Source organism: Mauremys mutica, chromosome 9 (assembly GCF_020497125.1).
Source record: "Mauremys mutica isolate MM-2020 ecotype Southern chromosome 9, ASM2049712v1, whole genome shotgun sequence".
Classification (NCBI taxonomy): domain Eukaryota; kingdom Metazoa; phylum Chordata; order Testudines; family Geoemydidae; genus Mauremys; species Mauremys mutica.
In genome coordinates this window covers 54,896,725-54,908,863 of record NC_059080.1, presented here as the reverse complement: position 1 = coordinate 54,908,863, position 12,139 = coordinate 54,896,725, and the positions used below count along the sequence as shown (strand labels likewise).

The 12,139-nt window shown below is 47.6% G+C and overlaps 1 protein-coding gene across 4 annotated transcripts in view; it reads left to right on the top strand.

Moving 5' to 3' along the window:
* Positions 1-12,139, top strand: part of MAP3K13 (mitogen-activated protein kinase kinase kinase 13) — a 152,933-nt gene that overhangs the window by 85,919 nt on the left and 54,875 nt on the right. For all 4 annotated transcript variants that reach the window (XM_045030668.1, XM_045030669.1, XM_045030670.1 and 1 more), the window contains one exon: positions 9,646-10,220. In XM_045030668.1, the coding sequence (XP_044886603.1) occupies positions 9,719-10,220 (502 nt within the window). In that variant the 5' untranslated portion in view covers positions 9,646-9,718. The remainder of the gene's footprint in view (positions 1-9,645; positions 10,221-12,139) is intronic.

Here is a 12,139-nt window from a genome sequence, read left to right as displayed (position 1 = left end):
CTGGAAATCCAAGTACACTATGTCCACCGGATCCCCCTTGTCCACATGTTTGTTGACCCCTTCAAAGAACTCTAATAGATTAGTAAGACACGATTTCCCTTTACAGAAACCATGTTGACTATTGCTCAAGAGTTTGTTTTTCTATGTGTCTGACAATTTTATTCTTTACTATTGTTTCAACTAATTTGCCCGGTACCGATGTTAGACTTACCGGTCTGTAATTGCCGGGATCACCCCTAGAGCCCTTTTTAAATATTGGCGTTACATTAGCTAACTTCCAGTCATTGGGTACCGAAGCCGATTTAAAGGACAGGTTACAAACCTTAGTTAATAGTTCTGCAACTTCACATTTGAGTTCTTTCAGAACTCTTGGGTGAATGCCATCTGGTCCCGGTGACTTGCTAATGTTGAGTTTATCAATTAATTCCAAAACCTCCTCTAGTGACACTTCAATCTGTGACAGTTCCTCAGATTTGTCACCTACAAAAGCCGGCTCAGGTTTGGGAATCTCCCTAACATCCTCAGCCGTGAAGACTGAAGCAAAGAATCCATTTAGTTTCTCCGCAATGACTTTATCGTCTTTAAGCGCTCCTTTTGTATTTTGATCGTCAAGGGGCCCCACTGGTTGTTTAGCAGGCTTCCTGCTTCTGATGTACTTAAAAAACATTTTGTTATTACCTTTGGAGTTTTTGGCTAGCCGTTCTTCAAACTCCTCTTTGGCTTTTCTTATTACACTCTTGCACTTAAGTTGGCAGTGTTTGTGCTCCTTTCTATTTGCCTCACTAGGATTTGACTTCCACTTTTTAAAGGAAGTCTTTTTATCTCTCACTGCTTCTTTTACATGGTTGTTAAGCCACGGTGGCTCTTTTTTAGTTTTTACTGTTTTTCTTAATTTGGGGTATACATTGCAGTTGAGCCTCTATTATGGTGTCTTTAAAAAGGGCCCATGCAACTTGCAGGGATTTCACTTTAGTCACTGTACCTTTTAACTTTTGTCTAACTAACCCCCTCATTTTTGTATAGTTCCCCCTTTTGAAATTAAATGTCACAGTGTTGGGCAGTTGTGTTCTTCCCACCACAGGGATGTTGAATGCTATTGTATTATGGTCACTATTTCCAAGTGGTCCTGCTATAGTTATAGGGGGGAGGGATAGCTCAGTGGTTTGAGCATTGGCCTGCTAAACCCAGGGTTGAGAGTTCAATCCTTGAGGAGGCCACTTAGGGATCTGGGGCAAAAATTGGTCCTGCTAGTGAAGACAGGGGGCTGGACTCGATGACCTTTCGAGGTCCCTTCCAGTTCTAGGAGATTGGTATATTTCCAATTATTACTTTACCTTATTAGAGCCTGTAAATGTCTACATGGGGAACCAATATTTAATAATGGTCTCTTCAACCTAGCAGACAAAGGTATACCATGATCCAATGGCTAGAAGTGGAAACTGGACAAATTCAGATTGGAAATAAGGTGTAAATTTTTGATAATTAACCATTGGAACAATTTGCCAAGGGTTGTGGTAGAGTCTCCATCACTGACGACTTTTAAATTAAGATTGGAAGTTTTTCTAAAAATATCTACTCAAGGAATGATTTGGGGAAGTTCTATGTCCTGTGTTATTCAGGAAGTCAGACTAGATGATCACAGTGATCCCTTCTGGCGTTGGAATCTGTGAACCTATGTGTATGGGGGAGTACAGTCTGGCACACTGCTTTCCCAGAACTGTTCTCATTCTCCAGCCTTCTATCCTTCTCAGTACATTTGATTTAAAGCCAAAAGTCAGTGTAACACTACTGAGTTTTAATTAACCAGTTTATTATGTATGTCTCATTTAATCTTTTATGCAATCTCCTTTAGCTGTTTGAGTAAAAGTTTGAGCCACTTTTGTTGAGAGACTGCTTTTCCTTACTAATTTTTTTCCAGTACTAATTTCTCCCTATTGTTACTCACACCTTCTTGTCAACTGTCTGTAATAGGCAACTCTCTTATCACTTCAAAAGTTATTTTTCCTCCCTTGATATCGTGCTGTTAATTGATTTATCTTGTTAGACTGACCTAACGCTTGGTAAAGCACCCCCATCCTTTCATGTATTTCACCTGCTCCTGTATTTTTTAACCTCATACATCTGATGAAGTGGGTTCTAGCCCACGAAAGCTTATGCCCAAATAAATTTGTTAGGCCTGGTCTACACTAGGACTTTAAATCGAATTTAGCAGCGTTAATTCGAATTAACCGCTCAACCGTCCACACCAGGAAGCCGTTTAATTCGACCTAGAGGGCTCTTTAGTTTGAATTGGGTACTCCACCCCGACAAGGGGAGTAGTGCTAAATTCGACATGGCTATCTCGAATTAGGCTATGTGTGGATGCAAATCGAACTTAGTAGCTCCGGGAGCTATCCCACAGTGCACCACTCTGTTGATGCTCTGGACAGCAGTCCAAGCTTGGATTCTCTGACCAGCCACACAGGAAACGACCCGGGAAAATTTGAATTCCTTTTCCTGTCTGGGCACTTTGAATCTGATGTCCTGGTTGGACATCGGGGCGAGCTCAGCAGCACCTGCAATGATGCAGAGCTCTCCAGCAGAGGAGTCCATGCAATCCCAGAATAGAAAGAGGTCCCCAGCATGGACAGACCGGGAAGTCCTGGATCTGATCGCTGTGTGGGGCGATGAGTCTGTGCTTTCGGAGCTGCGCTCCAACAAACGGAATGCAAAGACCTACGAGAAGGTCTCCAAAGCCATGGCACTCAGAGGATACAGCCGGGATACAACGCAGTGCCGCGTGAAAATCAAGGACCTGAGACAAGGCTACCAAAAAGTCAGAGCGGCAAACGGATGCTCCGGAGCCCAGCCCCAGACATGCCGCTTCTACGAGGCACTGCATGCCATTCTAGGTGGGTCTGCCACCACTGCCCCACAAGTGACCGTGGACTCTGAGGATGACATAGTGTCGACGGGCAGTTCCTCGGCAATGTTCGCCGATGGGGAAGATGAGGAAGGGTTTGTGGAGGACGACGCAGGCAACAGCGCTTACAATACCGCTTTCCCCGACAGCCAGGATCTCTTCATCACCCTCACAGAGATCCCCTACCAACCCTCCCCGGCTGTTAACCCGGACTCAGAATCAGGGGAAGGATCAGTCGGTAAGTGCTATAAACATGGAAACATTTATTTTTTAAAAAACAGGAATAAAAACTATATAAAAACTTTTCCATATAAAACTATATAAAAAGAAGGTCCACACATATAGGGATGGAACAGAAATCCTCTTGGGACACTTCCACAAAGCTCTCATAGAGGAGCTCGAAAAGCCTCCGCAGGAGGTTCCTGGGGAGAGGTGCCTTATTTGGTGCTCCGTGGAAGCACACTCTTCCGCGCCAGGCCATCCTAACGTACAGCGGAATCATTGCCTCGACCAGCATGGCAGCATACGGTCCTGGTCTGTGCAGGGATTCTCGCAGCATCCTCTCTCTCTCTCTCCGAGTGACCTGCCTCAGGGTAATCTCGTTCGGCGACTGCTGCATCTAATTAGGGCAATTAGTGTACTGTTACTATTGTGAATGCTTGACTTTTACTTTGCATAGCAATGACCTTCGTTTAACAGCCACGTGTTGGAGGCCGCAGAGGAAAAGCATACAGTGATCTTTCCCGGGCACAGCCGCGAGGGGCTGGAACAGGGTCAGACTTTATGCTTTCCAGATTGCCTTCAGCGGGAGGGCACAGCTATCCATTAACTGTTAAGCAGCCTATAGTGTAGTGCTTACCAGGCCTGGCTGCTACACGGATTCAGCTGTACCGCCCCGCTTGTCCGATCTCCTGTGCAAGACCGCAGCCAATGAAAGCGTATTCCGAAATCTCGAACTTGTCCTGAGAGCTCGTGAGACTAGGTGCCCTGTATGGTCTTGTTCACAGAAACTGAGTAGACTGTGTTCAGTGTTCGCAAACATGTATCTTTTCAAGGAAATCACTTCCTTTTTCCCATCACACAGCTGCGGCTCTTTCACGAACTGCCCCGGCATCCCCCTCACAGAGGCTGGCGCAGATTAGGTGGCGAAAGAAAAAGACTAGGGACGACATGTTCTCGGAACTGATGGCCTGCTCCAGAGCCGAGGCGGCCGAGCAGAGACAGTGGAGGGAGACCCTATGTCAGCACCAGCGCTCACACAGCGAACGGGAGGACAGGTGGCGGCAGGAAGACCAGCAGGCGACTCAAACGCTGCTTGGGCTAATGAGGGAGCAAACGGACACGCTCCAGCGCCTTGTAGATGTTCTGCAGGACCGCAGGCAGGAGCAGAGAGCCCCCCTGAACTGTATCTGCAACCGCCCTCCCCCGCCACAAAGTCCTGTCCCCCCCTCACCAAAAATCACAAGAAGGAGGGGCGCTAGGGGCCGTGAAAACTGTCACTCCACCCCAGCAGAGCGCTCATGTACCAAACAGCTCTCATGCCATAAATTTTGAGAAGTGCTTCCCTTCCTGGATCACCCAGTCCCAAATCCAAGTTTCATCCCCCCACTGTGTAGTTGAGTATTAAGAGTAGTTTGTTGTTATTCACTGTTTCCGTCACGTTTTCCTTGTCAGAAGACTTTGTGTGAAGGGGGGGGGGTTTAATTGCATAGGACAGCCTCCATTACCAGGGTACAGACTTGGGGGCAGGATCAACAGCAGGACACACACAGACTGCAGTCACTAGGCACCAGGGTCAGTCTGGGAGGTGTATGCTGCCCCGGGTCAGTCTGTGAGGTGTATGCTGCCCCAGGGTCCTAGCGCCTGCCATCCACAAATGGCAAGGCAGGCTGCCCTTACCATGCCCTTCCACCCTAGCCACGAGCCTCTCCGATGCCCTGAGCCCCAGCAAGAGCCCTCATCCACGGACACATACTCACCCTTCCCACACACCCCTCACCCCTTCCTACGCCCCAGCCCAGAGCCTGCATCCAAACTCCGTCCCAAAGACGGCACCCCTCACCCCTTCCTGCACACCCATCTGCAACCGTCCTCCCCCCAGAGACCGCTGTAGGAGCAGGAGCCTGTCATTCCTCTAGTGTAGAAGCGGTCTGTACATCAGTGCACACCGTACCCACCACAGTCTGCGTCCATGTTTCAACCCTTGAACAGGAATTCATAATTAAAGAAAACTTTGTTAATAATCAGTGTTCCATTAAATTTATTTTAAAAAGTGTGTTGGAAGGGGGGAAACCTGGAGAACGGGGTATGTAACCGCAGATCGAAGTCAACAGTCACTGAAACAGGCTCAGGTTCAGCTTCTCTGTAAATCAAGTGGACAGTCATAGGTTACCCTGCTCTCCGAGGAACCTATCTTTCAAAGCCTCCCGGATGCACAGCGCTTCCCGCTGGGATCTTCTATCGGCACAGCTGTCTGGCTGAGCGTAATCAGCAGCCAGGCGATTTGCCTCAATCTCCCATCCCGCCTTGCTCTCACAGAGATTGTGGAGCACACAGCAAGCAGCAATAACAACGGGGATATTTTTTTCGCTGAGGTCCGAGCGAGTCAGTAAGCTCCGCCATCTCCCCTTGAGACGTCCGAAAGCACACTCCACCACCATTCTGCACTTGCTCAGCCGGTAGTTGAAGAGTTCCTTCTCACTGTCCAAGGCGCCTGTATAGGGCTTCATGAGCCAGGGCATTAGCGGGTAGGCTGGGTCCCCGAGGATCACTGTAGGCATCTGCACATCCCCAACCGTTATTTTGTGGTCCGGGAAGAAACTACCTGCCTGGAGGCGTTTAAACAGACCAGAGTTCCTGAACACACGCGCGTCATGAACCTTGCCCGGCCAACCGACGTAGATGTTGGTAAAACGTCCCCTATGGTCCACCAGTGCTTGCAGCACCATAGAAAAGTAGCCCTTTCGGTTAATGTACTGGCTGGCCTGGTGGGCTGGTCCCAGTATAGGGATGTGAGTCCCATCTATAGCCCCACCGCAGTTTGGGAATCCCACTGCGCCGAAGCCATCTATGACGACCTGGATGTTTCCCAGGGTCACTACCTTTGAGAGCAGTTGCTCAATGATTGCATGGGCTACTTGAATCACAGCAAGCCCTACGGTAGATTTGCCCACGCCAAAGTGGTTCGCTACTGACCGGTAGCTGTCTGGCGTTGCAAGTTTCCAGAGGGCTATGGCCACTCGCTTCTGCACAGTCAGGGCTGCTCGCATCCGGGTGTCCTGGCGCTTCAGGGCAGGGGACAGCAAGTCACAGAGTTCAAGGAAAGTGCCCTTACGCATCCTGAAGTTTCGCAGCCACTGTGATTCATCCCAGACCTGCAGCACTATGCGGTCCCACCAGTCCGTGCTTGTTTCCCGGGCCCAGAATCGCCGTTCCACACCATGAACTTGACCCATTGCCACCATGATCTCCACTGCGCAGCGTACCCTGCTTTGTGAGAAGTCTGCGCCACTCTGTGACTTCCTGTCCTCACCGCACTGCTGGAGCCTCCTCGCCCGATTTCTCAGCAGCTGACTGTGGAAGAGGTGGACGATAAGGTGCGAGGAGTTGACAACGGCCATAAGTGCAGCGATGATCGTAGCGGGCTCCATGCTCGCAGTGCTGTGGCGTCCGCGCTGTAACCGACCAGAGAAGGGCGCGAACAGATTTCCCGCCGGCGCTTTCAGGGAGGGAGGGCGTGATTGACGGTTCAATGATGACAGTTACCCAAAACTACCCTCGACACATTTTTTCCCCCAGCAGGCATTGAGGGCTCTACCCAGCATTCCAATGGGCAGCGGGGACTGCGGGAACTGTGGGATAGCTTCCCACAGTGCACCGCTTCCAAAGTCGACGCTGGCCCCGTTACTGTGGACTCAGACAGCCGAATTAGTGTACTTAGTGTGGATACACAAATTCGACTTCATAAGGTCGATTCCACAAATTCGAATTAAGTAGATTCGAAATAGTCTTGTAGTGTAGACGTACCCTTAGTCTCTAAGGTGCCATAAGGACTCCTGGTTTTTTTTGCTGATACAGACTAACATGGCTACCACTGAAACCTGCTTTTCCTTAATCCCTTGTCTGATCTTTTAAATAAGGCCTCGATACTGGGGAAGCAATGTTAAGTTTAGGTTGTTTTCCAGTATAAAAGATTCTGGAGATTTTTATTTTATTTTTAGAAGCTCTAACACCTCAGTTGTTTTCAGCAAGCTTTGGAATTTGGTAAGGAGAAAGCCCTGGGGTCAGAGGAAGTGCCCTTAGTTTGTCTCATAAAATTCTGTTCAGGCTTGAAGGGAAGATGAACTATTGAAAATTTTAATTTCCTTTCTCTTGCTTGCATTGTAAATAAAACGTTGGGAGTCTGCCAAAATTCTAACTAAACATGAGCTCATCTAAGATCATCATGACCATGCTGCTGCGACCATCATATAGCACACAGTGCTGGAAAGCTTGGGAACAGCTTCTCTGGGAGGGAGAGAAAATGAGATGGACTCTTCCTGTCCATCTCCCCAACCCCAAAACAAGCCCCAGTAGCCAGTCTCCTCCCCTGCCCCAGAATGGTAACCTGCTGTGAGCGAATGTAGTTAGTCCTATAGCACAGACTATGCTATTCAAAGTTCAAACCCTGATGATGATGCATGATGGGGTTGTTAGAGGTGCAACAAATACAATTTACTTTTACTTTTTTCCTTTAAAAAACCCTAGGAAATGACATGCAATTCTTTAAAGAATGTTATTTAGGTTGCAAAGTCAAGCACTCAAAAGTTAGGAAATGCCAGAATTCAGCTTGCCTGTGCAATCTTAATTCAGCCTCCTGTGCTCATGCATTATGATAGTCTTTAATTACACAATTACATAGTATTTTTGTTACTTTAAAGTACTTGACTTTGTAACCGTAATAGCATCCTTTTAGTGTGTGCTTTATATATAAAACTGTATGTGTATTCAGAGAAAGAGATGAATGATACAAAAAAAACCCCCTTAGGCTTTTGAACTTCCCCCTGTGGTGGTATTATTATTTTATCTATGCAATGTGCTGCTCCCTCAAAGAGGGGTAGAACACAAGCTCAGGGGTGACGATTTTCAAACATCCTGATGTTAGCTGTCTAACACCATATTTAGTCACTTGAATTAAGTGGTCTAATTTTCAAAAGTACGAAACGCCCAGCACCTCCCATTGAGGTTCTGTGGTCTCCAACCTCCTCCATTTCTTCCTTTGGTGACTGTTTTCAGACTTCAGGACCTTTGTTCTTTGCCTAGGGAAACTTTTCTAGCTTTTTAATCAAAAATCTCCTGTTGACATATTGAAATCAAGGGGGAGTCTTTCCATTAACTTCAGTGAGATTTGGCTTGGGCCCTCAGAGCAGAGGGAGTGGGATAAGCATTTTGTCTCTGACCTAGCGTGTGAAGGTGGGATATGTCTGTATAAAAGGGGGAACTCCATTTTGTATTATGTGCTGAACTCATGTCTAACCCAGCCCAGCCACGGTTAATGAATTGCATTCCCGGTAACATCCCTCCTCAGGAAAGGTACTTGACACCAGCACTGAGAAGCCATCACAGAGCCATCAGGGGCTATAATTCTGGAATGGCTCTCTCTTACTACCCCACCTCCATGGAACAATGGGTGTTCGCCAGGTGGAGCACTCCAGGGAAGCACATGGCCAGGAGAGGAAGACTCTTTTAAAGAGGGTGTGCTGCTCTGAGCAGGGGGGCTGACTGTCACCACATCAGCAGGAGAGAGAACGCAGAAGGGACGGGACGGGGGTGGGGGATAATAGGAACCTATATAAGGCAAAGGCCTTATATCTGGATTGTCCCTTTAAAATTGGGACATCTGGTCTCCCTAGCCTGAAATGCTGACAAACCTTGGACTCATAGAAGGGACACAGATCAGACTAAGGGAGGCAGTGTCTCTGGACTTCCGTTGTGTTTGAAGAGATCTGTAAGTTTTGATGCTGTCAAGAGTAAAGTGACTTTGGTCAAGAAATTTGTTTGCTAACCCTGTGTTCTTTGATGTCCCTGAAGGGGCTGAACTAGAAGCCAGAGTGACCACATCAAGGTGGAGCTCTGGAGGAATGCATGTAAGCGACTGGGGGGCTCAGGAGGTCTGAGGCACTGGTTTCAAGGTCTGGGGTGGCTGCACCATCCCAAGGAAAGGGCTCAGACAAAGGGTCTGTCCTACATAGCCAGAATCTTTATCCAGACCCAGTTGACATGGAAACATGTGAGACTGAGCAGTTGGGTCCACTTAGAACAGACTAGTGTCTTTGCAGAGGGGTACTGCGCCTGGTGGTAACATAGTGGACACAGGCCTTTCCTGTAAGAAGATTCACATGTCAGCATCCGAAGAAGTGAGCTGCAGCTCACGAAAGCTCATGCTAAAATAAATTTGTTAGTCTTTAAGGTGCCACAAGTACTCCAGTTATTTGAGTTTCCCAGAAAAGACTCATGGTGGGTAACCCAGAGGAGAAATAACAAGGACCATCCCATTGATGATGTGCACTGAGTTAAGTGTCAAAGGGAACAAATGTTGTCATTTTTTAACTTCAATAATCATTTACCAAATATCATTGGGCCTCCAGTTTTCAAGTTAAACTCATTATCAGGTCTTCTCCAGAAAAGAGCACACAATAGAAATACCATACAGTAGTGATTAAGAAAAGAAAAAATATTTCTTATCCCATTTTCTCTCATTTCAGGTGCTGGGGCCATTTGTTGCATCTGAATTGTGTATCATTAGTTCTCTAAGCACCGCATCGTACTACCTGTTTCATGCACATGCACGGCACCATGGCCAGTCCTCAGGAGCACCTGAGCTGGCCTTCCTCTACAAACTTGATCAACAAAACTTTCAGTGAAGACAAAGACTTCAGTGGGATACATGGTGATCATGCACCCACCGGAAACCATCCTTCACCTGAGATCATAGAGGATGTGCGAGAGAAGGGCTTACTTCAGGCAGATCTAATAGAAAATGTGGGCAGTCCAGTCACCACAGCGGTGTTGACCAGCGTCAGCGAGGACTCTAGAGACCAGTTTGAGAACAGTGTGCTGCAGTTGAGAGAACAGGATGAAGCTGAAACAGTTGTGCCCCAGGACCACAGTAACACGATGGATGGAGAGAATAACAGTGGGACAGATGACATTAAAATCCAGTTCAGCAGATCCGGGAGTGGGAGCAGTGGGTTTCTTGAGGGACTTTTTGGCTGTTTGAGGCCAGTATGGAACATCATAGGGAAAGCATACTCCACGGACTATAAACTGCAGCAACAAGGTAAGCCTGCACCTCAGAAATGCTCCCGGTGCATTTCTTCTTCCCTTCATTGCTTTTAAAGTAGAGTTTGTGAGGATGAGGATGCTAAAAGCAATGAAATCCCTTTCCCAGCTTTCCACATGACCATTTGTCTGACACTCCCATACCTAACACACAGAGTTGCACAGAAAACAGTTACTCCGTAGTGAACCACAAGCGTGGAATTGTATAAGCTAGAGATGGAAAAGACCACTTACATGATCATCTCCATCCCCTGAACTGGGAGGTGACAGACATTGAAGTTAAGACAATTATTTAAATTAGTCAGGACTAGAGAAATCTGTGGGGAACCTCAGGGACATAATCAAGTTAGGTGATTGGGCAGCACAGGGCTGATTAAAAATAATGTTGACAAATGCAAGGTAAGGTACAGTGGAGGAATAGTTGGAACTGCTCACACACCTTCCACCATACAATCTTAATGCAGGATTTTCCCATGCTGTATGTATTAGCTAGTGTTGTGTCTAGTCTGGTACTAAATATCTGAGACATTGGGGCTTCCATCACTTCCCTGTGAGAATATTCCACCGCCTCACACATCTTGTTGTCAGGAAGACTTTCAACATTTAACATTTCTCTCCACTCCTTCCTTTTATCTCCCCTCTCTCCCACGTGGAACAATTTTTCTGTGATCTTAGTGTTTACACTTTTCATATATTTGTGGACAGTTATCATGCTCTGCATCCTTTAATTCTGATATAAAAGAGCAGGACAGAGAGAGGTGGTGTGAGAACAAATGGATCGCCAAAAATTGTGGATATTAACGAAAATTGTTAATATATGTTAATAAGGTTATGAGCTTACGGCCTATGTATATTATATCTTTCAAAATATAACCTGTCCCCAGCTTTGGGAAAGGAAAAATGCAGATTAGAATGAACAAGCTGTCATTTGAAATAGGGAAGTGTGACGGGGTGAACTCACCCCGCACTGGACTGGGAAGGATTAACTCCTCACTGTGGGCAGAGGAAGCCACACCCCCACGTCCCTATTGGGTATGCTCCAGGTGTAGCACCAGTATAAGAGGGAGCAGCCCAGCTCAGTCTGGGTTGACCGCTGGAGAGAAAGGATGCTCCTTGCCAGTTCCTGGCCAGGAACCACTGATGCCCCGGACCGCAGAAGCCAGAGGCACCAAGACCCAAGCAGATACCCATCTACCTGTGGATGCCCCAGGGAGGTCTGAGCTACAGGGAGTTGCACCACCCAAGGAACCCAGAGACCCCAAAGACGCGCAGACTGCCACCAGGAGTAACATGGTAGGAAGTAGCCCAGAGGGGGACTATCCATCCAGTTGAGCAGGGAGGACCCAGTCCCCCTACCTGTCCACTACCCCACCACCCCATGGGCCTCTAGGCCATACAGCCTGCCTGGAGGGCAACTCTGAGTCTGGCTGCCAGGCCTTACTGCCTCACGAACCCAGGTATCTCTGACTCTGGTCACTAGGCCTTGCTGCCCTACAAATCCAGGGTATCTCTATGGACTTTGGCTGCTAGGACTCACTGCCCTAAAGAGAAGGGCTAGCACCCGACATAGATCATGTGACCCTACCACCCTGTGGATCAGGGCAATTACATTGGGCCTTAGAGCCCTGCAGTTTGGGGCAACTCTATGGACTTCAGCCCTTAGGTCTCGCTGTCTAGAGACAGAGGGCAGCTCAAAGGGTGGGGTGAACTCACTCTGCACTGGACGGAGTCTCCCCCACCCTGTCAAAGGAAGTAAAACTGTTGTAGGGGTGTCTGCTAATGTTACTTTGGCATAGAGCTATACTGCACATCACTGTGTTGGATCCAGACAGATACTTGCTGTCAACCAAATAATTTACTGGAATATGGACACTGACCAAGCGATTTATTAGATATGTGATGAAGAACACCTACATC